We start from the raw sequence: 26,158 nt of genomic DNA, 5'->3' as shown, positions 1-26,158 counted from the left end.
GGCTCCCTGAGACTCAGTGTGGGCAGTCACCTTCTGTGATGGGGGAGGGTCCAGGGAGGGGGACCAAGATTCGCTTCCAGCAGGTGGAGTCCTGGTTGGCCAGAGTGCCCCGGGGACAGAGTCAGCACACATTCGATTCTGTTTGGAAGTGCGCTGTTTGTTTCTCAGATTGCTCTGACACCCTGTGCTGCATTTTGTCCAGGGTGCTTTAGACGGCGGACGTCCTCTCGCTTCCTAGACAAGTCCCTCTAGAGCCTAAGGCTGACCCGGGCGCTGTGTGCTGGCCCAGCTGACAAGTGGACATTGTATTAGTCCACTAGTTGTATTAGTGGATGTTTGGTCTGTATTCGTTTTCCTTTTCTCGAGGGAGGAGGGTCCCAGGGAACAAACCAAGTGGGTGGTAGGACGAGCGGGCCCTCCTGTCCTGTCCTACGTCTGCTGCTCACGCGTTTGTTACGCTACCAGCATCCCCTCCCCGGCCGTCTTGTAGAGGGACCGCGATGCAATGTCATGCCTGCCCCGGCGGGATAGGCTGCAGTACATGCCCAGCCGGGGGGCGGGGCCTTCGGTACTTGATGGGTCGGGTCACGTCCACAGCCGTGCTCCGTCCGGAGTGAACCCCTGCTCTCCTGTCACGTGGGCTGAGCGACCAGGTCATCAGGAAAGTGCTGCCTCGCTCTGACTCATTGGTCCCTCCCGAGGGGGGATAGAGGAGGACAGGGTGCAGATGGCTGGGTGTTGCTGAGAACCAGTGACCCAGCCGAGGGTTCTCTTCCGGGAGAGAAGGCCATGAGGTATCTCACATGGCCTCTGGCTTCTAGTCTGCATCGAGAGAGTTCTGGGGGCCCCCATGGGCAGCCAGGACACCCGTGGCAGGGCTTATGACAGGACCCACCAGTTTTGCTTAAAATCAGTAAGTTAGTAACTTGGGAAAACCTTCAACCTCGCAGGAAAGCAAGAATGGAAGTAGAGTGAGTGGCACAGGGACCCCTGTGCTGTCATTACTAAGCGGGCTGTTTGTGACGTCATGTTTCTGGTTAGTTACTATTTCACTGGCTTGAGATGTTTGGCTGCTTCTCTGAGCCACAATAATTGTTCTGGCAGGAATTCCCCACCTTTCCCTAGCTCCTAGGACACAGACCCCTTGTAAAAGTGTACGGTCGTGAGACTGTTGGTGTTTGCCAACCACCGACCTCCCTGTCCCATCTCCGAGTGACAGCTGCCCCTTCTGTGAAGCAAAACCTGGTCTTTGCTGTTAGTCACCCAGCCCTCGTTCTGAGTTTTACGCAGTGTGTTACCTCCCCATGTGTTAATTTACAGCTTAACTTATATCCATACTTAAGGACTAAGGTATAGTTAGAAGCCCTCAAATGCTGTAAGAGTTGCTTTTTCCTTTGAGGGCTGGAGAGGAGATGGGCGGGGTCCTGGATCGGGATGTAGTCAGGTGGGCAGAGACCCACTGTGACTGATGTGAGGAAGGGGTTCATCTTCCTCTTTTGGAGAAAAGTTTTTTGTACTTAGAGATGGTCCATGTATTTGCAAGTCAGAGTCAATAGCCTGTATTCATACAGCATAACTAGAATGTATTCTTACCCTCACTCCTTGATTCGAGAAGGCTGGCGTGGTAAGTTTTCCTTTCTCTTGATGAAGTAAAATTCATATCTTATGGCAAGGGAAGAAAAATTTAAACATAAAACTTCCTTTGCCCGTTTAGTCCTCGTCCCCCACGTTTAGTGTGGGTTGGGCATCTGCAGTAACCAGACCTCCTTAGGAGATAACACTCCTTCATCTCATCAAGGGTCACTACTCCTTAGGAGATGACCTTCTTTCTTCATCTTGTGAGGGGCCACGAAGTCCCATGGCCCACTACTCACTTTGTGCCACGAAGTCCCATGGCCCACTACTCACTTTGTACTCACTCTGGGTCGTGTACGCTGTCAGTAACACACCATTTGATGGGTAACCCTTTGTCCAAAAACTTATGTAACCTTGCTTTGACCTCTAACAGGCGGAACAGCCCTCAGGGCTTTACTGAAGGACCGTCTCCCGGGTTATAATCCCTCAGGTTGGCTCAGATAAAATTTTCCATTTCTTTCTTAGATCGACTGTGGATTAATTTTGTGTGTGGATACTCTCATCACAGCTTCTTGGACCCAGGTGAAGCCACGTGTGTGATTTGGTTTTAGGGTTAGTTTGATGAATACCTCTTGTTGTCTGTGCTCTTACATAGAATAAACAGGCCGAGTGTCACCTGGGGCAAAAAATGGCTCTAGGTCATTTATTATGAGTGTTATTTCCATTGGGGGCAGGGGCTAATTTTGCAGACCTTGCACCTGGCAAAATGTGGAGTGCTGATACTGCAGATTTTGTCAAGTTCTCTGACGTTTCGGGACTTTGCATGGTTGGTTAGTAGCGTAACAGCTTGTGTAGCACCCGTAGCTCAGTACTGGTGAGAATGCATTCTCCTACGGGTCACACAGTATCTAGCCATGGTGCTGGGGGCCAGTCTCCTTCCTCGTCTATAAGAATGGGGGTAAAACAGTACCTGTGAAAGAAAGGATGGAAATGAGAATTCATGTAATTGTCTAGCACCATGCCTGGTCCCCAGGATTGTAATAGAAACCTTCTGTTTCTGCATTTTTTAATCCTTTGTTGACCCCCTTCACCCATTTTTCCCAGCCCTCACCCCCATCTCTGGCAACCAGCAATCTGTTCTTTGTATCTGTGAGCTTTATTTTAAAATTCTTTTTATTTTATTGAAGTATAGTTGATTTAGAGTGTTGTGTTAATTTCTGCTGTACAGCAAAGTGATTCAGTTATACATATACATACTCTTTTTTTTATATTCTTTTCCATTATGGTTTATCACAGGATGTTGAACGTAGTTCCCTGTGCTATAGTATGTTTATCCATCCTGTATATAATAGTTTACATCTGCTAATCTCAAACTCCCAATCTTTCTTTTTTTAATTTTTTAGATTCCACTTACACGAGAGACCAAGAGATCATATAGTATTTATCTTTCTCTGTCTGACCTATTTCACTTAGCATAATGCCCTCAAGGTCTACCCTTGTTGTCACAAATGGCAAGATTTTATTCCTTTTTATGTCTGGATAATATTCTGTTTATATGCCATATCTTCTTTATCCATTCATCCATCAGTGGACATGTAGGTTGCTTCCGTATCTTGGTTATTGTAAATAATGCTGCAGTGAACATGGGGGTACATGTATCATTTCGAATTAGTGTTTTCGTTTTCTTTAGATATCCAGAAATAGAATTGCTGGATCACATGGTGGCTCTGTTTTTCATATTCTGAGGAACCTCCATCCTGTTTTCCATAGTAGCTACACCATTTTACATTTCTGTCAATGCATAGTTTCCTTTCACCACATCCTCTCCAACCCTTCTCATTTCTTGTCTTTTTGATAATACATCCTGACAGGTGTACAGTGATATCTCATTGTTTTGATTTGCATTTCCCTGATGATTAGTGATTTTGAGCATCTTTTCATGTGCCTGTTGGCTGTCTGTGTATCTTCTTTGGGAAAATGTCTATTCAGGTTTTCTGCCCATTTTTTAATAGGATTGTTTGGTTGTTTTTTTTTTTTTTTTTTTTTTTAGTGTTGAGTTATATAAGTTCTTTATACATTTTGGGTGTTAGCCCCTTATCATATATACAATTTGCAAATATTTTCTCCCATTCATTAGGGTGCCTTCTTACTTTGTTGATGGTTTCCTTTGCTGTGCAAAAGCTTTTTAATATGATATAGTCCTACTTTTTACTTTTGCTTTTGTGTCGTTTGCTTTGGTGTCAGATTGAAAAAATCATCACCAAGACATCCTTAACATAAGTCAAGGGGCTCACCACCTATGTTTTCTTCTAGGAGTTTTATGATTTCAAGTCTTATGTTCAAGTCTTTAATCCATTTTGAGTTAATTTTTTGGCATGGTATAAGATAGTGGTTGAGTTTCATTCTTTTGCATTTCATTCTTTTTCATTCTTTCATTCTTTTGCATGTAGCTGTCCAGTTTTCCCAACATCATTTATTGAAGAGAGTGTCTTTCCCCATTGTATATTCTTGGCTCCTTTGTCATAAATAATTGCGCATATATGTATGGGTTTATTTCTGGGCTCTCTGTTCTGTTCCTTTGATCTGTGTGTCTGTTTTTGTGCCATTATCATATTGTTTTAATTACTATAACTTTGTAATATACAGTTGTCCCTTGGTATCCATGGAGAATTGGTTCCAGGACGCCTCTCAGATACCAAAATCTGCAGATGCTTAAGTCCCTTATATAAAATGGTGTAGTATTTGTGTATAACTTGTGCACTTCCTTCCATATACTTTAAATGATCTCTCAATCACTTATAATACCCAGTACCATGTAAACACTATCTAAAGCATTGGAAATACACCATAAATGTATTGCATTGCTGGTGTGCAGCAATTCAAGTTTGCTGTTTGGACTTTCCTGGAATTTTTTTTTCAAATATTTTCAATCCGCAGTTGGTTGAATCCTCACATGTAGGACCCATGGACATGGAGAGCCAACTGTGGTTTGAAATCAGGGAACTTGAAGCCTCCAGCTTTGCTGTTCTTTCCCAAGACTGCTTTGGCTATTCGGGGTTTTCGTGGTTCCGTACAAATTTTAAGACTATTTGTACTATTTCTTTGAAAAATGAAAAATTTTGATAGGGATTGCATTGAATCTGTAGATTGCTTTGGATAATGTGGACAGTTTAACGATATTGGTTCCTCTAATCCACGAGCATGGACTATCTTCCATTCATGTGCATCTTCAGTTTCTTCCATTAATGTCTTATAGTTTTCAGTGTACAGACCTTTCATCTCCTTGGTTAGATTTATTCTTAGGTACTTTATTCTTTTTGATGTAATTGTAAATGAGATTATTTTCTTTATTTCTCATTGTTAGTATATATAGGTGCAATTGATTTTGTATCCTGAAACTTTACTGAGTTCATTTGTTATTATCTCTAACAGTTTTTTGATGGAGCCTGTAGGGTTTTCTATATACAATTTCATGGCATCTCCAAACCAGTGAGTTTCACTTGTTGCTTTCCAATTTGGATAACTTTTACTTCTTTTTCTTGCCTACTTGCTCTGGCTACTGCTTCCAATACTATGTCGAATAAGAGTGGCAGGAGTAGGCATCCTTGTCTTGTTCCTGATCTTAGAGGAAATGCTTTCAGCTTTTCACCACTGAGTCTGATGTTAGCTGTGGGCATATCATATATGACCTTTATTATATTGAGGTATATTCCCTCTATACCCACTTTGTTGAAAGTTTTTATCAAAAATGATACTGAATTTTGTTAAATGCTTTTTCTGCATATGTTGAGATTATGATTTTTTTTAGCCTTCATTTTGTTAATTTGATGTATCATATTGACCGATCTGCATATGTTGAATCATCCTTGCATCCCTGGAATAAATCCCACTTGATCATGGTGTATGATCATTTTAATGTATTGTTGAATTTGCTTTGCTAATATTTTGTTGAGGATTTTTACATCTATGTTCATTAGGGATATTAGCTTATAATTTTCTTTTCTTGTGGCATCTTTGTTTGGTAGTAGGGTAATGCTGTCCTTATAAAATGAGTTTGGAAGCGTTCCCTCCCCTTCTGTTTTCTGGAGGAATTTGAGAAGGATTGGTATTGATTCTTCTTGGAAAGTTTGGTAGCATCCACCAGTGAAGCCATCTGATCCTGGACTTTCATTTGTTGGGAGGATTTTTATTACTGATTAAATATCCTTACTTGTAATAAGTTTGTTCAGGTTTTCTGTTTCATCATCATTCAGTCTTAGTAGGTGGTGTGTTTCTAGATATTTATCCATTTCTTCTAGGATGTCCAGTTTGTTGGTGTGTAATTGTTTGTGGTAGATTCTTATGTTTCTTTGTAAATTGTGATATCAGTTATAAAGTCTCCTTTTTCATTTCTGATTTTATTTATTTGTGTCCTCTTTTTGTCCTGCCGAGTCTAGCTAACGGTTTGTCAATGTTGTTTATTTTTTTCAAAGACCGGGATCTTAGTTTCATTGATCTTCTCTATCGCCTTTTTAGTCTCCATTTCATTTATTTCTGTTTTAAATTTTATTTCCTCACTTCTCCTATCTTTGGGCTTTGTTTGTTCTTCTTTATCTAGTTCCTTGAGGTGTAAAGTTAGGTTGTTTATTTGAGACTTTTCTTGTTTCTTGAAGTAGGCCTGTGTCACTGTGAGCTTTCCTCTTAGAACTGCTTTTGCTGTATTGCACAAATTTTGGTTTGCTATAACTCCATTTTCATTTGTCTCAAGGTATTTTTTATATTTTTATTCTTTGAACCATTGGCTGTTCAGTAGCATATTGTTTAGTCTCCACTTATTTGCCAATTTTACAGTTTTCTTCATGTAATTAATTTCTAGTTTCATATTATCGTGATCAGAAAATAGCGCTTGATCTGATTTCTGTTGTAAATTTATTAAGACTTGTGTTATGGACTAACATAAGATCTAGCTTGGGAAATGTTCCATGGGTACTTGAGAAGATCTGCCTTCAGGTGTAATGTTCTGTATATATCTCTACAAGCCATGTATTCTAGTGTATCTTTCAAGGCTAATGTTTCCTTATTGATTTTCTGTCTGGATGATCTAGCCATTGATGTAAGTGGGGTATTAAAGTCCCTACTATTACTGTATTGCTATCTATTTCTCCTTTTAGTTCTGGTAATATTTGCTTTGTATAGTTAGGCACTCCTGTGTTGAGTGCATAGATATTTACAAATGTTATATCCTCTTGTTGGGTCGACCTCTTTATCATTATGTGATGCCTTTCTTTGTCTCTTATTGCAGTCTTTGTTTCCAGGTCTTTTGTCTGATATAAGTATAGTTACTCCAGCTTTCTTTTGGTTTCCATTTGTAGGAAATGTCTTTTTCCATCCCTTCACTTTCAGTCAGTGTGTGGTCATATATGTGAATTAAGTCTCTTGTAGGCAGCCTATAGATTGGTTATATATATATATATATATATATATATATTTTTTTTTTTTTTTTTTTTTTTTTTTTTTTTTGGCGGTACACAGGCCTCTCGCCGCTGTGGCCTCTCCTGTTGCGGAGCACAGGCTTCGGACGGGCAGGCCCAGCAGCCATGGCTCACGGGCCCAGCCGCTCCGCGGCATGTGGGATCCTTCTGAACCGGGGCACGAACCCACGCCCCTGCATTGGCAGGCGGACCCCCAACCACTGCGCCACCAGGGAAGCCCTGGTCTTATATTTTTTTCCATTCAGTCAGCCCATGTCTTCTGATAGAAGGGTTTAGTCCATTTATATTTAAATTAATTATTGATAGGTATGAATTTACCGCCATTTTCTTTTTCCGGGCTGTTTCTGTAGTTCCTCTCTGTTCTTTTATTCTCCTCCTTTATGATTTATGACTTTCTTTAGTGCTTATATAATGCTTATATTCCTTTCTCTTTTTCTTTTGTATATTTTCTATATAGGTTCTTGCTTTGTGGTTACTGTGAGGCTTAATAAGTTACATCTGTAACAGTCTATTTTAAGTTGATAAGAACTTCAGTTTGACCCCATTCTAAATAAAGCCCAGCATTTTTACTCTCCCACTCCACCACGTTTTATGTTTTTGATGTCATATTTTACATCTTTTTATCTTGTTATCCCTTAACTAATTATTTATAAGTGCCTAATTTATATCTATACTATATAATTACCTTTCAGTGAGATTTATTATTATTTCATACATTTTCTTGTCAACCCTACCCCAGCTCTTGGTCATCAGTCAAACCTTTGTGCTTCTCTCGGAAGCCCATTATATTTTTGATGTCTCCCAGTCATTGATGATGTACCACAACCTGTCAGTGTGTTTAAGGGGAGGATCTCAGCACCTCAGTACAGGCTGCTTGGAAGCCAGACCCTCAGACATTAGCTTTCAAAAGTGTATAAATATATACAGTCGTGTGGGGCCCCAAAAGTAAGCCCCGTTGGACAGACTATCTCGTGGTGTCCCCTGGGTGGCCGTCACAAATATTGGGGCTCCATCTGCTCTCTGTGCAGTGCCGTAGGGTGCATCTTTGCACGAACCATCTCTCTGATCGCCAGAGTCTTGTGAATCCCAGGAATGCAGACCCTCTGGCCTCCAGAGCCAGGTGACCAGGTGGCATCCGCTGGGTAGCAACTGCTGAAACCAGGGCACCTGACCTGGAAATAAGGGCACCTGTAGTATGTAAAGCTCCCCTCCAGGAGATGCTGGTGCTCTAGAGTGCAGCAGAGAGAGGTTGTGAAGATGGCACCGACCTCTGAGCTGGGCTCTTGGGCGGGTGAGTCCAAGCACGTGGGCCCTTCCAGATCACTGCAGTCCTGTGCATCTTGGGACATGAGCCCCTTTGGTTTTCAAAATTAGATGTTTTTCTCAGGCTTGCCTCTCAGGTGCAGACCCTACACGTTGAGGTGCTGATGTGGGGTTTGAACCTTTGCTCCTCGGGAGAAGCTCCAGATTTCGAGTTTTCTCCCGGTTGTGGGTCACTGAGCCAGGGGTGGGGTTTATGGCCAGGTCGTGTCCCAGCCCCTCCCTCCTGCCTTGATATGGTTTCCTTCTTGTTTGCCTGACGTGCGGGCATCACTCAGCCAGCCGTAGGCTTTTTAGGAGCAGGTTGTTCCCTGTGTAGCTGTAAGGTCAGTGTGTCCGTAGGAACAGGTGAGTTCAGGATCTTCCTATGTCACCATCTTGAACTGGAATCTTCACACCCACTTTTAATAAAAATTAGTGATTGTCTGTGGCTCAGGGGAGGGTAACTATGAAATCTGGATCACACCTCCCCACCTGTATATGTTGGAAAGTTCTACAGTAAGACATACATGCCGTGGACAGAAGCGGGCTTTGGGCCATTTAGTTGCCTATTCTTCACGAGGACAGCCGTCTCATAGCTTAGTGGATTTCCATTTTGATTTGTTTTACAGCTTTAACTGCACCTTGTGTGAAATGACAGAAGCCATGGCACTTGCATTTCCCATGTTGATTTTCAGAAGCGTTGGCCTGTTGTGCCTTAGCTGGGGGTCAGCAGTTTCTCCAGGCAGCAAGGTCAGGGGGCAGGAGGGCTACCTGGTGGGAAAGGCCTGGGGGAGGCCCAAGAGCTGCCGGGAGCTGGAGCGGGGATCCCTTGTCATTATGTCTTTTCCCTGCTCAGCAGAGGGCCAGCTGTCGGTAGGGCTGTGGGTGGCTGGGAGCCACTCTGGCTTTGTCTTAGCCGCCGCCTCGGGCTGCTTTCCTGGGACTTCCCGTTCCCCTACACCATTCTCGTGCACTGTTGGCCGGTTGGCTGGTTGGTTTTGAGTCCTCTAGTGTTTACGTTTATTCACGTTAGATTTCTGCTTGTAGATTCTGATTGAGCATTCTCGCTTGTCGAGTACATTTCAGTTCCTCTCGTTCTGTTTTCTGTGGTGTTGATCTCTGTTCAACTTAGCAGGGTAACTAAGGGCACCTACTGTGTCTTTATTCAGGTCCCTGAGAGATTGTATACAGGCAGGTGTGAGGACAGATCCCTGGGACGCCCACTAGAGAGAGATCTTGTTTACGGACTTCTTGTCCCTGTTGCTTACTGACCATCACTGAACACCTGGTAGCTTTAGTCACTCGACAGACCCTTTGTTTACATCATTTTAATTTAATCATCCCAACCGACCTGTGAGGTCCCCATTCTTCCCCAAGGAAGCACACAGAGATGCAGGAAGTTGCCCAATGTCGCAGGAGTAACCAGCAGGTTGGAAACTGGGATTTGATCCCAGAGTCTGGCCTTACCTGTTCATTTTCATTTGTTACCCGGCAGATGCTGTGCTGACTGTTACACTCCGGTCTCATCAAATTCTCCTAGCTGCTCTCCGGGGCATATGTGACCCCAGAACTGCTCACCTGCCCAGTGAACGTTTTCTGGTCCCTGGAGCAGTGTTCTTCTTGAGCATCTTGTACTGTTCCACAGCAGCTTAGGCCAGGGTTTATTAGACGTGAGTGCCAGCTGAGAGTTGGCCTCTTGCCTGTTCTGCACCCAGGCTGCATCGTCAAGGTTTTTGCTGAAACACAGGTCGTTCTGCTGGCCTCCAGCAGGGGGTTGTGTGTCCCAGGAGAGCCTTCCGAGGCCTTGCTTCCATCCTGGGGCCTCCACCTTCACCGCCTCCCTGAGAAGCAGTCGGCGGTGAGGCTGGGGTCAGGCTGGGGGTGGGAGGAGGGGACAGAGTGGTCGGTGCTCTAGGGGAGGAGGGGTGCACCCTCCTTACTTCTCACTTTAATTGAAGCAGGGCAGCGGGGTGAGGGGTAAGTGACCACGGTCCTGTGGGCTGTCACAGAAAGCTCCAGAAGGGGGTGCCTTTTGGGCTGGACCTGGAGGTTGAGCAGATGGTGTGTATGGAGGGCAGAGAATATTCCAGACAGTGAGGACTCCACAAAGAGCAGGAGGGGGAGGCACACGACTGTGGCCCCTGGAATGTTCCAGTGAGTGAATCACCTAAGGTAAGGAGCTCAGACTCCAGCTCAGACTCAGGACTGAACAGGGCCCTGGAGTCTGCATTTCTCACTTGTTTCTCCAGGTGAGACTAGCGTGATGCTCTGGGAATGACAGGGAGGGGCCCAAGCCCTGTCGCCAGGCCCTGTGGAGTCCTGACCCCAGCTTGAGGCACTTTTTAGGTGTAATCTTTGAACCTGCAGGTTCCCGCCCGCAGCCCCTCCATGGGCAGAAGCCTCAGCAGTGGGCAGTGGGCGCTCCCGGGGGGCGAGGAGGACAGGTCCAGGGTGGGACTGGAGGGTCCAGAGGAGCTGGCCAGGTTGGTGCCCCAGCCTGGAGCCAGCAAGAGGCCCGAAGGAGCAAGCCTGGGGGCGTTCATGCGACCCCAGAAGTGGGGCTCACTAAGGAACTTTCTAGAGGAATCGCACAGCCGTGCTGGAGAATCAGTCCACGTCTGGCCTCTCCTGCCTGCCCCTTCGCACCCTGTGGCTCACCCCCCACCAGCTCCCAGGGCTCAGCGAGGCTTGGACGAGATCACTTAGCACGAGGTCACCCTGCAGGAGGAAGGTGTCTAGGCCTTGCTTGCTTCCGACTTTGGAAAATGTTTCTAAAGCACCTGGGTTTGGGATCCAGCACTAAATGGTGAAGTGACCCATGCAGCTTTAATGAAGGGGCTCCCAGCCGCCCACCTCTCCGAGGGGTAAACAGCACTATGACCAAGGACTGTGCTTCAGAGAAGCATCGTCGGCTAGTGGCCACCTTCAGAGAAGAGCCCGCGCCTCCCTCTGCAGGCCATGGGCCTCGTGCAGACAAGGAGGCTGTGTAGTGCTGGCCCTGGGCCCCGGCCTGGCCACTCTGACCCCCTCACCAAGAGGGAGGCCCACCAACCTGGGATGGGAGAACCCCCCCAGACAGACCAAACGAGCCCTGGAGGAGACTAGGCCAGCCCAGCGAGAAGACTTTACCCTGGTCCCAGTTTGTATTATTGTGCACTTCCTCTGCACTTGACCTTCCAGCACTGTGGGGAGTTTCTGTTCTATGCCACGGTGGGCCTTCGTGGTCTGGCTTTAGTTTACAAGCACCATCGGTTTCCATACTATTTCATTTCTCTTGGCTTTGCAAGATAATAGAATTCTTGTCTGAAGCTTCTATATGCTGACTTCTGCTCTTTCGATCTGGGAGTTTTATATATGAACAAATGAGGCAATTGTCGAGATTTTGTTCTTACTGCTGTAATTTGCCAGGCAAGCCTGTCAGATTTCAAATGGTACCTTAGGTGTAGAGTTGCCAGATAAACTAGAGCCTGCCAAGTTAAATTCAGATAAACCACAACATTTTTTTAGGATAAGCCCCATGCAACATTTGGGACATACACCAGAAAAACTATTAGTTGTTTGTCTGAAATTCAAGTTTCACCGAACGTTCTGTATTTTTAGTTGCTAAATCTGGTCACGCTATTTAGACAAGGTTGCCTTAAATTAGGTTAGAAGGTTACTTGTTTTCTGAACAGAGGTCTCGGTGGGGTCTGCCGTGCACATCGCTGAAAAGAGGCGTTCTCAGGAGGGCAGCGTGTTGCTGGGTGACTGGCTCTCAGAATGGCAGGTGCACAAGAAACACCGAGGTGTTTGTTTACCTGTCAGGCCATGCCCAGCCCTAGAAACGCCTTGAGCAGGGCCTCGGGTCAGCTGGACCCCCAAACCCTTTGAAATACGTGGGGTATCACAGCTTCTTGGTTTATACTTTCGATGCTTGTGTGGTCTGATTTCAGTCAGACGGTCCACTCCCAACATTCGTGTTAGTAATAGGTAGTAATTCCTTAAATATAAGGAAATATTCCAGATGAGAAGTTGAAATAATCTAAGCAGACTTTCGTTACCAAACGCAGGTCCATGTTCCTGATGCACAGTGAGGCCAAACTGTACTGAAATATCGGAGTTTGGAGCAGAGAAAGGTTTATTGCAGGGCCATGCAAGGAGGTGGGTGGCTTATGCCCCAGAAAACCCCGAACTACCCCGAAGGGTTTCAGCAAAGCATTTGTAAAGGCCAGGTGAGGGAGGGGCATGGTTGGTTGCTGCAGGCGTCTTGGTGTCACAATCCTTTGTTCTTGCAGCTGTCCACGGATGTCAGTTCACAATGTTCCTGTAAACCTTCAGCAAGAGGAATGTTACTCTCTGTTCTGCGACTTTTTATTTCTATATGAATGGAAAAGTGTTATATCCTTAAGGGTCAGAGCCTTGAGAATGGGCTCTCCTGTATATTTAACTCGAAGCAAAAGCAATAGAGGACAAAGGTTAAAGTAAAAGAAACAGATCCAATATGGAGTCAGATTTTTTCTTCCCTATGACACTTGGACACTGCTTGTTTAGAAGAAAGTGGCTGAGGAACTCATGTAAAAGTAGCAAAGGGGGAAACATGTGCTGATGATAAACGTGTCCAGCAGCAGTGAGCATGGGAACCTGGGAGCTAGCCCAGGAAGGAGCAGGTCTGTGGCACCAGCGAGGACCACAGACCCCTGTGTGCGTGGATTGTAACGTGGGATGTGAAAGTGACCTTCCAGACCAGGCAAGATTGGGTGATAAATGGGCCTGCGTGGACTGGTCAGTTTTTGGCCTCACCTCTTCCTGCCCTCCAAAATAGATGGCAGAGGGATGAAAGAGAATGCACCCGGTCGGGGAGGAAACCAGGACGACACGTAAATGGGTGCTTCAAGTGTAAAATAATGAGCCCCAAAGAAAACGTCAATAAACTTGACTGCATTGACTTAAACTCTGAGAATCAAAAAATGTAATTAAATCTCAGACAAGGTGGGAAAAGGATTTGCTACAAAGAGGGCCAGACTTTGTTTCTTAGCACATAAAGAGCTCATCCTGGGAGATTAAGAGACAGACCGACATATCTGGGGAGTCCAGGGCCTCAGGGCTGGTGCCCTCCCAGCCGTCCTGCAGGCGGTGTGCGGCCCATTTGACAGATTTTGCCAACTGACTCGGCGAGTCCAGACGCTGGTCCCAAACCCTCAGCTGGGTGATGGGGGTTGAGGTTCCTTCACAGAGGCTCGATTGGGAGCCCTTGCACTGGTCCAGCTGGCCTGTCAAAAAGAGGGTAGTCCAAAAGGAGAAACACAAAGGCCTGATAAGCATATGAAAAAAATGTCCAACTTCAGGATTTAAGACCTGCTTGTGAAAACCACAGGATTAGGCCACTGCCTGCCTCTGGGACTGACTGGCAAGATAAAAATTCCAAAACAGTCACCATCGCAGTGTTAGCTGCCTGGGATGTTGGGAAGTGGGCAGGTCTCTGTTTCAGGTGGAGGGGTAAGCTGAGTGAACAAGAGCTTGACAGTGTGTGTCTAGACTCAAAAGAAAGCACCTAACTTTCGACCTAGGCCTTCTACCTCTGGGGATCCTAAGCGAATAATCAGAAATGTGGACGAGGTTTTATGCACAAAGGTATCTGCTTGATTGTATTTATGTCATCTGAAATTTGCAAATGGCTGAAAGCGTTTCTGAGAGTAGTTTAGAATCTCAAAAAATGATATTTACCAAGGTTTTAAAATAACTTCTTGTGATATAAGTTGGGGAAAAAACACAAAATTGTTTATACCATGTGATTTCCGCAGTGTCCAGCTATGCATAGTAAAGGTGCAAAGTCCAGGAGAATGCTGCCTTACCCCACTGTCATGGGATTTAGGCTAATTTTTGTGTCTGCTTTGTATTTGCAAAAATTTATAGGGGTGGTTTTAAGATTTGGAAAAGAAGGAAAAAAATATTTCTCTCAGATGGTAAAGAGCCGATTGGATGGAGAGACACTGGGCAGTGGAGGTGCTGAAAATAGGTGGGGTGACCCCGGACGGGGAGACTGCTGAATCTCTTAGGCTGGGGGGACCACCCTGTACTCTAACCTTGACAGCCCAGCTCCACCTTCAGCACCTTGTGGGCGGGGGAGGGGGGCAGTCTTAGTGGCATCACTCTTGCCTCCCAGACACCATGTTCTCCAAATTAATCCCTCTCCTCTCTCCCAATCAAAACCTTACTTTCTTAACAAACTCTACGTTCGCCAGTTGGGTATTAATGAAAGAAATCGTGTTACACAGCTACTTAATGGGGTATGCTAGAATTATGAAAGGGCTGATGGGGAATGTTTGTTGCCATGGAAAATTTCAGAAAGCTACGTTAAAATATAGCAGTAGGTGTCATGACTGTGATTCCATTTTTTATCAGAATCATTTGTAACCCCCATGTGATTTAAATATAACATATATGCTATCCATAAATAATTCAAACATTGCATCTGTACACACTCTTTGTGTGTGCTTTTTTTTTTTTTTTTCTCTGAAAGAACAGCCCAGAAACTGCTGATAGGATAACATCCTTGGGTGAGAGAAGAGAGGTTCATGTTCACTTTTGTCTTTATACTTTTCTTTAGCATCTAGATTTTCCTAACTAGCAAGCATTATGTCTGTGGTTAAAAAAGCCAAAAGAGAGCTGTTCCTTTTGAAGGGGGAGAGCAGAGAGAGAGAAGCGTGTGAAAATCTCTCCCTTACCAGAGGTCTTTGTTCAGTTTTCCCAGGTTTTCTGGAGGAAGGTGTGAAGGCGGCTGTGCTCCCCGGGTAGCAAGCATCTTCTCTCCCTTCTGGACTCTCTCCATGCTGCTCCCCACTCTGCCCTCCCTCTCTTGGGAGTGGCCCCAGCGGAGTGTGGACCAGACCCACCCCTGTGGACACACAGTGGGGTTATCACCCATCCTCTCCTACCCCCGGGCAGGCCAAGGCTCTGGATGCAGAAGCCACTGGCCAGGGGGTGGGGGGAGCATTCAGGCCGTAAAGTGTCTTGTCAGAATAATGTGCTTTTTTTGAGTTTCTTGTGTGAGCAGCTTGGGCTGGAAGGCACTTGGGTTCTGGGGCCCAGCTGCCTGGGGTCCAGTCCCAGGGCTGCCCCTAACCACGGGGCGATAGCGGGTGGACGCTCCTTCCGTGCCTCAGCTTCCTCATCTATGAAATGGGAGTTCGGCTGGCAGCATAAGCTCCACGCCATGCCGGCACCCAGGGGGTGGGGGAGGGGGACTGTCCATGTGCGGAGCTTTGTGGTACCAGGATGCTGAAGGTAGCTACTTGTACTTGTGTCAGTTTTTAGTAATATTAATAGATTTTCCATGCAGATCTTATACTTTCTGACACAGTTCTAAAACCTTTCCAATTACAGAGGCAATATATGTGCATTTGTAAAAAATTACGAAAGCTTCTTAAGTCTACCGGAGAAGTCTGTCATCTCCCCACCGCACGTTAATCACTGCTAATACTTTATTTTAAGCATGGAAATATTTTACAGGCCCATTTTCTTTGTCCATGTTTCAATGTATCTTTCATTGGCTTGATTATAATCCCATGAAGATGTTTTTCTGGAGTTGTGGGCTTGTTCTGTTTTGTTTTTTTGTGGTACACGGGCCTCTCACCGTTGTGGCCTCTCCCGTTGCGGAGCACAGGCTCCGGACGCGCAGGCTCAGCGGCCATGGCTCACGGGCCCAGCCGCTCCGCGGCATGTGGGATCTCCCCAGACCGGGGCACGAACCCGTGTCCCCTGCATCGGCAGGTGGACTCTCAACCACTGCGCCACCAGGGAAACCCTGGAGTTGTGGGCTTGATTTTAATGTTGCTGTTTTAACTTTTGCTGAAAATTTTTCTCTTCACCTGAGGTCTAAAAAATGCCACTGAATATACACACTACTATGTATAAACTAGATAACCAACAAAGACCTAAGTATAGCACAGGGAGCCTTACTCAGTATTCTGTAATAACCTACAAGGGGAAAGAATCTGAAAAATAATGAATGTATGTATATATATATATATATATATATATATATACTGAATCACTGCGATGTACACCCGAAACTAATACAATATTGTAAATCAACTAGACTCCAATAAAATTAGAAAAAAAAAAAAAAAAGAGAAAAAATACTGAAATAGAAACAAAATACAATGGAGAGGGTCAAAAAAGCTAAAAGATTATTCTTGGAAAATATCAACAAAATGTATTTCCCACTAATCAGTGAAACAAATCAAGAAAGATCCCACCAACAACCAGTAACAGGAAAATTATAGTGACATCTCTTCAGATAGTAAAATAAAATCAGAGGATGTTATGAATAATATGCCAGTAAATTTGGAATTTTAGATTAGACAAGCACCTATAAAAATATGACTTATTAAAACTGATGTAGGAAAAACATTGAATGTGAATACATCTATACTATTAAGGAAATTTCTTTCTGCAGTGTCACTGAGCTCTGGATGCTCTGTGGAGGGTCCAATTATAAAACAGTTGCTGGGCATTTCCTTCCCAGGTAACAGACCGCCTAGGGCTCGATCACCAGGAATTGTCACAGAAGATGCCTGTGCCCCATGGAATGCTAATTCTTTACATTCAGGGCTTCAACCCTGCAGTTGACAGGAATTCTTTTTGAATTGCTATTCAGGGAAAGCAATTTAAGCCAAAAACAAGGAGTAACTTTTTCTTCCAACTCCCTAGCCAGCAGGCTGTCCCTTTTTATGATTAACTTCCCTTTTACTGCGTATTTTAAACAACGGTCGTTCAAAACTAAAAAAGTAAATAAATCGAAAAAGTAAGAAATGGGGGAAGAAAGAAAAGAAATGCTGGGGGTGGTGGATGTGACCCCTGTGAAGTGCCTCTTTTGACCAGAGCCTTTCCACACCTGTCTCTCCAGGACCAGGTGGAACAGACATCTCCTCGCCGTCCTGGAAATCTGGCAGGACCCGGCTTCCCAGCGCCGCCTGACCGGCTGGCGAATCCCCAAGGTAAGGACGGAGTCACAAAAGCGCCCTGACGCAGATGCCCTGACTCTCACTACAGCTTTGCAGCGATGCTAGGCTTTGTATTCTAAGAAACTGTTCCTGGCTCTGGTATAAGAAGATGCTGACCTTAGCTCTTCTCTTCCCCTTTAAGGACAATAAAGTCTATAAAAGAGAGAAATACTTGATTATGACATCTTCCTATAGTTTCTTTCAACGAACCAACTTCAGTGAGCAAAACTTCCAAATAGACTTCATGTGAATTTTCCCAGGATTCAACTTCAAGGCGACCTTAGAGGCCCCCCCATGGTGGGACCCTCTTGATTTTGGCATTTTTATTTGCACTTAAGCTGGTTTTGCGTGTATGTACTCTTGGCAGTTCTCTACTTTCCCAGGATTCCTCTGTTTCTTCTGGTTAAATGGTTACAAGGTCTGGTAACTTAGGTCTAATAAACCCAAGCTTTCACGTAGGACAGGACTTAGGAAGATAACTGGTCTGATCATGAGATGGGACAGGAAAAGCACACATGGCTGGTGGTTGAGATTATTAGAGAGTTTAAGTATCAGAAATTGTAGGGTTTAGAACTGGTAGGAATTGGAATAATCAGATTTTCTTAATTGCCTAAGGAGAAAGAGGATGAAATTTAGCAAAAATAAAGTCTGGGAGCTAGCCATGAAGTCAAAAGGATGTTTTCTCAAGCATTAGAAGATTTGTAAAAGGTGTCAGGATTTCCTGTGTCGAGCGTAATTTTAGGGTGCCCTTTTAGAAAACTCTCACACGAAGTGATGCAAGAGGAGTACCGGTTTGATCACATCGGCTTTGAAACTCAGGGAAATCTTAACTTATTACATCTCACTGCTTACAGTGAGTGACCTGGGGTCTGTGTGTCTCAGCAGCTGCGGCTGGGCCTGGGGGAGTGAGTGGACGTGACTCCAGGCTGAACTCAGCTCCCCAGATGGTGCAGGCTTTTAAGCCATCATGACATTGACCACCTTTCCCTCCAGTCTTCAGTAATTCTGCACACACGGCACATAAAGCAGGAAGATCAAAAGGACTCAGCCTGGCTCAGACACAGGACGGAGATGCCCCCAGAGCAGTGAGCAGTGCTGACACCCGTGCCCACCAGGCTGCAGGTCCCAAAGCCACCACTGACGGCAGCGGTTCAGGTCCCAGGGACTAGTAGGGGCCAAGCTCCTGCAGCTCTCTGGGAGCTGGGGTGGGGCACACCCCCTCCTGAAAGACCCTGGAAAACAGTGCATGTGGACCTACGGCCAGGCAGCTGGCACGGCCCCACAGCGCTGAAGCCTCCCCTGAGGAGGTCCCTGAGCATCCCAGTACCCCAGCACACGGGAGGGTGGGCAGGGGACGCAGAAGCACAGCCCAGCCCAGGTACCACTGCACACCGGTGTTCCCAGCACGGGAAGCAGTCTGCTACGGGGCAGCGCAGCTCCCAGGATCGAGAGATTGCCTCTTAAACGTGCAGATAAGTGTGTTTGTAATGCCCTGGAGATGAAAGCAAGAATAACATCCACCAGAGAGGACAAGAAACTGTGAAACGCAATGGGAAGAAATGAAGCAAGAACGGGGGGTGTGAGAGAGAGTCCCCGAGAAGCTTTGGAAATGAGGTGACTAGCCATTGGCATTTCCAAAATGCTGGATTTGGTCTAAAGAGAATGGATGAGCTGGAGTCACCTCCCTCTAGCCCAGAGGGTCACGGGAAAACGTGGATGGGTCACTGGACACGGTCATGTAGACGCGCACGAGGACAGGAGAGTAGAGGGGATGGGGGTGGGGTTTGAAGAGATGCTGGCCAAGAACGGGCCAGAAATGAGGAGACAGAGCCTCCCCACCGCACTCAGAGAACTAAGAGGAAAGATGACGGTTCTTCCGCATCTAAAAGCATTTAGCGTTATTCCAGAAAACGGAAGACAAGAGAAAATCCAAAGGGAAACAGATGTCACAACCCAGGAATGGCCATTGGATGGATGGCCGACTTGGGCCCAGGAGGAGCCAGAAGACAATGTGGGAGATGTTTAAGGTGTTGAGGGAAAAAGAGCTGTCCGTCTAAAATTTTATCCCAACAGCTTGTGAAAGCAAAACAAAGCTTTCAGATGAAGGTTGAGACAGTTTATTACTGGCAGTCCTCACTAAAAGAATGATTAAAAGTTGTACTTCCAGAAGAAGAAATGTGGGTGGTGAGGAAGGCCCGGAGCGTGAAAAGAGTAACGGGCTGAGAAGGAAATGCTGTGTCATAAGCTGAATTCTATGTGAATTATTAAAACCAGGTTAAACTAAAACTTTGGTTAATTAGCCATTGGGAATGAGTGTTAAATGTGTGATGGAATCATAATAAGACCCTAGTTAGGATAAAAGGAATGTAAAATGTCTTGAGACTACATTAGAAAAAAAGATAGTTAACGTATTTTAAAATATTAAGTGCAACTAAAATATTGACTGTAATTACTCAAAGAATATGTGTATAATCTGTAGCTTCTAACCTAGCAGAAAAAAAAATAAGGGAATCTACAGTTTATAAAAACAACCAACATCAAGCAGAAAAGGGCGAAAAACCAGATGTGAACAAAAAAGGATGTCAAACAGAAAATATAAAATACGACGATTATTATTTATATACAATTATAGTATATAATTATAGTATTATTTATATATAATTATAGGAGTGTTATTTTATTATTTATATATAATAATATTAGGATATCTCTAATAGTATTAACAGGTTCAAATTAGTAGAAATACGTAGAACCCTGCACCCAACAGACAAGACACTTGATTCTTCTCTAAAATCTGTATAACTTTTTAGAAAGTTGACCATATATGGAAAGTTGAACTGAATTGTAAGCATTCTGTTTCATGCATGCCACGGTCTTTGACCCAGTGTGATTAAATCAGAAGTCAACAGAAAAAGTTCAAAACAAAACATGTAAACATATTGTGGAAACATTACAATACCTCCTTACTTCACTCATGGTTAGGAGATCACAATGAAAATATCAGTCGTTTAGAACTCAATGAAAAAGGCGTGTACGGGCTTCCCTGGTGGCGCAGTGGTTGAGAGTCTGCCTCCCGATACAGGGGGCGCGGGTTCGTGCCCCGGTCCGGGGGGATCCCACGTACCACGGAGCGGCTGGGCCCGTGACCCATGGCCGCTGAGCGTGCGCGTCCGGAGCCTGTGCTCTGCAACGGGAGAGGCCGCAACAGTGAGAGGCCCGCGTACCACAAAAAAAAAAAAAAAAAAGTTAAGATCAGAAATCATTGAAATGATGAAGAAAATATCAATAGACAGAAACAGAACTAAAGCCAGTGTTTCCTAAAATCTACCAAAATCACAGACGCTCAGGAGGAAGAAGGACGTGCAAGAAAATCGTATGAAGGCATGTCAGAGATAAAAAGTATCGTCAAACGAGAAAACCATGAACAGCTTTATGCCAATAAATGTGAATGTATGAGGGAAATGGATAATTAATGTATTGCAAAAATATACAGACAAAATTGCAACACCAAGTGCTGGAGAGACTGTGGAGCAACAGGAAGTCTAATCATTGCTGGTGGCGATACAAAACGGTGCAGCCACTTTGGAAGAACGGTTTGATAGTTTCTTGCAAAACTAGCCATCCTCTTACCATATGAGACAGCCATTCATGTTCCTTGGTATTTGCTCAAATGAGTTGAAAATTTATGTCCACCTGAAAACTTGCACACAGATATTTATAGTAGCTTCAGTCATAATTGCCAAAAGGTGGAAGGGACCAAGATGTCCTTCAGTAGGTGATGGGTAAATAAACTGTGGTGCAATATTATTCACTGTTAGAGAGAAATGAGCTATCAAGCCATGACAAGACACAGAAAATCTTAAATGCATATTACTACGTAAAAGAACCAGTTTGAAAAGGCTACATACTGTATGATTCCAACTATATGACATTCTGGAAAAGGGAAAACTGTGGAGACAGAGGCAACAGTGGGGAAAGATGAACAGGCAGAACAGAGAGGATTTTGGGGCAGTGAAAATACTACGTGTGATGTTAGAATGCTCGACATCACTATGGATACATTTGTCCAAACCCATGGAATGTACTAAGGTTCACCAAAGGTGGACCCTAAAGTGCGCTGTGGACTTTGTGTGATTTTGATGTGTCAGTGTTGGTTCATCCTTGGTGAAAAAAAAATGTACCATTCTAGTGAGTGATGGTGCTTTTGGGGCAGCTATGCATATGTAGGGAGTACAGGATAAATGGGAAACTCTGCATCCCCCTCTCAATTTTGTTGTATACCTAAAACTGCTCTAAAAAGAAGGCTTAAAAAAAAAACAAAAACAAAAACCTGATTGCATCTGAAAGGGGAAATAGCTTAGAGATTACCTAAGAAAACCAAGAATGTTTCTTCTGTGCCATGTGAATTAAACATTATGTGACCTGATGGAAAATATAGCTCTGTGAGTACAGACAGCACTCAGAAGTTTTAGGTGGAGAATCCTGAAGGAATAAAGAAGAATAGTTGAAAGGGAGAAACAAAACATAGTTGACACTTGGAGAAATATCAAATTTTAATAAAGAACTCTGGCAGAGTGGAGTCAGAAAATAATACCACCTCCTCAGAGATGCTCAGGGAATTCTGCAAGTGAGTGTCATGGAGCCTTCAAAAGACAAGTAATTTCTCTTTTTATGCCAGTGGCTGGAGAGAGAGAGGAGAAGAGCTCTCCCACTCATTTTATAACGTTCTGTAGTTTTGTAAGAGACAGTCCAAGAAATGCAAGTACGGGCCTATTTCACATTTTAACGTACAACCAAAAAGTCTGTGGAAAGCATTGAGGAATCACGTTTAACAGTTTACCTTGAATAAAACACAGAACAAACAAATGTTATGACCAAATTGGATTTATTATAATAATGCAAGGATGCTTTCCCATCATTAGACTGGGAACACAGTTAACACGTGAAAAGATTAAAGGAAAGAAAATGGTCATTGTACCGGAGACAGAGTTATTTAATACAGTTCTCCACTCATATAATACAAAACAAACAGTAACAACCAAACTCTTACTAAACCAGTACAGATCTTCCTTGACTTACATCCCTATAAACTGATTGCAATTTGATAATATCGTTAAGTCAAAAATGCATTTAATACACCTAACTCACTATAGCTTGGCCTTGCCCACCTTAAATGTTTTCAGAACAGTTTCATTAGCCTACAGTTGGGCAAAATCTAACACAAACCTATTTTACAATAAAATGTCGACTATCTTCACATAATTTATTGAATGCTGTACTGAAGTGGCAGGCAGAATGGTTGTCTGGGTCCAGACTGGTTAAAAGTGTATCAGTGGTTTGCCCTCGTGAGCTGGGCTGCTTGGGCCCTGAGGCTCCCTGCCCAGCGTCACGAGAGAGGATCGGATAGCATGTCGCTAACCCAGGAAACGATTAAAATGCAAAATTCGAAGTGCGATTTCTACTGAATGTGAATCACGTTCTCGCCATGTTAAAGTAAAAAAATCCTAAGTGGAAGTACCATTAAGTCAGGGACTGTCTGTAGTAAAAAGAAACCTCTGTAACCTGTTTAAAGTCTGTTTGTTGAAGATATACAGCATCCAGCATCCATGGTGGAGAAATATTAGAGTCACGTCCGTGAAAGTCAGGAATGACACAGAAAGGCCTGCTGTCACAAGAGGTCTTCACCAGTGTCACAAAACAAACACAGAACCAGAAATGCAAACACCAAAAGGAAGAAATGGAATTGGTGCCTCTTTGCAAATGATATTATCTTACAGAAGAACCCAAACGAACTTTCTGGCCAACCCAATATTATCCAAATAGAAAATTCATTTAAAATAAATGAGTTCTGCAAGATGGTAGATAGGTGAGATCAACAGATAAAATGTAAAAATACCTTGTGCAACGGGGGAAAACAATCAGGAAGTGTAATGCAAATAGAAATCCCACTTACATAATTACAAAAATGATAAGGTATCTAGAAATAAATTCAACTAGATTGCTTGATGTTCTAAGAGGTCTTTAAGGGAAATAAAAAAGACCTATGTAAGTGGAGAGTTATCCCATGATCACAAATGAGAAGACTTAAATAGTGAAGATGTTACGTCTTCCCAAGTTTATCTTTAAATTGAATACAGTTGCAAGCAAGTTTTGAAACGTTTGGTGTGACCTGATAGATGGTTCCTACTTCTAATATGGACATGTGAAAACTCCATAACAGCAAAGAGAAATTTGAAGATGAGCAAAGCATACGTCGGCAGGAAGGAGTGATTTGCACCATCAGGGAGCAAGACTGCTTATGAGGCATCACAGTTAGGAAAGCATGTTATTGATTCAAGGACGGACAAATAGACCTCCCATAGAGACCCACACAGTTATGGAAACTCAGTACAGCACAGAGAAGTTGTGGTAGAGCCCTGAGGACAGGGGGCCTGTGACTTCTCCAGGGGTGGTGGGCATGGGGGATGGGGGGCAAACTGGATCCCTACCATATGTGATCCGCAATCATCAATTTCAGGTGAGTGACTGACTAAAAGTGGAAAACAAAATGTTTTTTTATTTTGTCTAATAATAAGAATTAGTGATTTCAAGATCTGTGAGTCTGTTTTTGTTTTGTGAATAAGCTCACGTGTATCATTTTTTATTAGATTCCACATATAAGTGATATCATATGTGACATTTGTCTTTCTCTGTCTGACTTGCTTCACTTAGTATGATCATCTCTAGGTCCATCCATGTTGCTGCAAATGGCATGATTTCATCCTTTTCCATGGCTGAGTAATATTCCATTGTATATATGTACCACATCTTCTTTATCCATTCATCTGTCGATGGACATTTACACAGATCTTGAAATCAAACTTATGGTTACCAAAGGAGAAACGTGAGGGGAAGGGATAAAGTAGGAGATTGGGGTTGACATATACACACTACTATATATAAAATAGATGACTAATAAGGAGCTACTGTATAGCACAGGGAACTCTGCTCAATATTCTCTAATAACCTATATGGGAAAAGAATCTAAAAAAGAATGGAAATATGTATGTGTATAACTGAATCACTGTACTGTACACCAGAAACTAACACAACATTGTAAATCAACTATACTCCAATAAAAATTAAAAAAAAAGAATTAATGAGTAGTGAGCATCTTCATACACTCAGGCCGAGAAAAGACTTCCTAAGTAAGACTTAGCACAACCATAAAGGAAAGATGTTTGAGTCCATAACACACAAATTGCTGTACAAACCTGACAGCATCTACAACACTGAAAGGCACACTTTGGCCCGGGAAAAATATTTGCAGTGCGTATAACGTGCAAAGTATTAGTATCCTCAGTTTACTGTAAAAAATCCTATACGTGAGAGAAACAATCGCATAGAAAAACTGGCAAAAAGCAGGAACAGGCAGTTTGCAAAAGAGGCAAGCGTGCTGTGTTTGTATGTGATGCTGCACGGTCATTTCACATGGAAGCGTGGAAGTGGCTGGTCTGGGGCTGGAGGGAGCCTGTGCTCCCAGCTCTGTGACGTGGGGCAGAAAAGCGCAGGTCTCTCTCTCTCTTGCAAGTGCATCCAGGTGCCGCATGCTCAGCCTTCCTTGGGCACCCCTGCGGCCCCGCGTGTCCCTGTGCCTGTTTGTGTGCGTGGGCTGGGCTTTGCAGTGTCCAGCTGTGCCGCACAGAGGCCGGTGCCCTCCCGGTGCGGTGGCTCTGCCCCCTCCCAAGCCGGGGTCTGCACAGCCTGCAGGAGCCTGCAACCTGTCCTGTCCGGGGTGGAGGGGGCCCTCCTGCAGCCCTGAGCCATCCCTCCTCTCCTTACCACCTCTGCGCCGGATGTTCTTCCTAACGAGACAGCTTGGGATACGGGGCAGCACTTGACAGGGACACAACGCTGTTCTTTCTTGCTTCCTTAATCTGCAAGGCATCCAGGGGCTCCAGCTCTAGGCCTTAGGTGTCTGGGAGGTGTTTGATCTGGTCCTTTGCAAGGGACCTGATGTTCAGAATAAAAGATCTGCCATGACTTTCTTGACCTGTTCCTTCTGTCTGGCAAAGAGGATTTAATGCCCTGGTTTCTGTTAGCTCATTCCTAACCTAAGCAGCTTATTTCTGTGTGACGGTTGTTTAAAATGCTTCAGACATTTCCTAGCAGCAATCTGTGAAAGGGATGTGTCTTCTTTGGAAAGTGGGAGGTTTTGCAATAGCTGGAATTAATGACTTGATAGTATTTTAAAAATATATTTTTTTACGAGGGTAAAACATAGATACCCTAAAATTTACCATTTTAACCATTTTTAAGTGTGTTTCAATAGCATTCAGTACATTCACAGTGTTGTGCAATTCTTACCACTATCTATTTGAAAAATGTTTTATCATCCCAAACAGAAACTCTGTACCCATTAAGCAAGAATTCCCCCAGCTCCTGGTAACCTTTCTTCTACTCTCTTCTGTCTCTGTGAGTTTGCCTTTTCTAGGTACCTTGTGTGCGTGGACTCATACAATGTTTGTCCTTTTGTGCCTGGCTTGGTTTACTTAGTATAGTGTTTTGAAGGTTCATCTTGGTTGTAGCATGTATGAGAGTTTCATTCTTTCGATAGCTGAATTGTATTTTGTTGTCTGTAGACTACGTTTGTTTATCACTTCATCTGTCAGTCTACCCTAGGTCTCCCTTCACCTTTTGGCTGTTGTGACTAATGCTGCAGTGAACACGGGTGTGCAAATATCTGTTTGACTCTCTGCTTTCAGTTCCTCTGGGCATATATTTAGGAGTGGAATTGCTTAATAGTATGGGAATCCTATGTTTAGCTTTTTCTTGACAATATTTTTT

At 44.1% G+C, this 26,158-nt stretch overlaps 1 protein-coding gene across 6 annotated transcripts in view; it reads left to right on the top strand.

Moving 5' to 3' along the window:
* GRB10 (growth factor receptor bound protein 10) overlaps positions 1–26,158 on the top strand; it is a 200,408-nt gene that overhangs the window by 81,382 nt on the left and 92,868 nt on the right. For all 6 annotated transcript variants that reach the window (XM_082846937.1, XM_082846933.1, XM_082846934.1 and 3 more), the window contains one exon: positions 17,236–17,326. In XM_082846937.1, coding sequence (XP_082703063.1) covers positions 17,236–17,326 — 91 coding nt within the window. The remainder of the gene's footprint in view (positions 1–17,235; positions 17,327–26,158) is intronic.

Source organism: Leucopleurus acutus (genome assembly GCF_964270905.1).
Source record: "Leucopleurus acutus genome assembly, chromosome: 9".
Lineage (NCBI taxonomy): Eukaryota > Metazoa > Chordata > Mammalia > Artiodactyla > Delphinidae > Leucopleurus > Leucopleurus acutus.
This window is presented reverse-complemented; position numbering and strand designations above follow the sequence as displayed.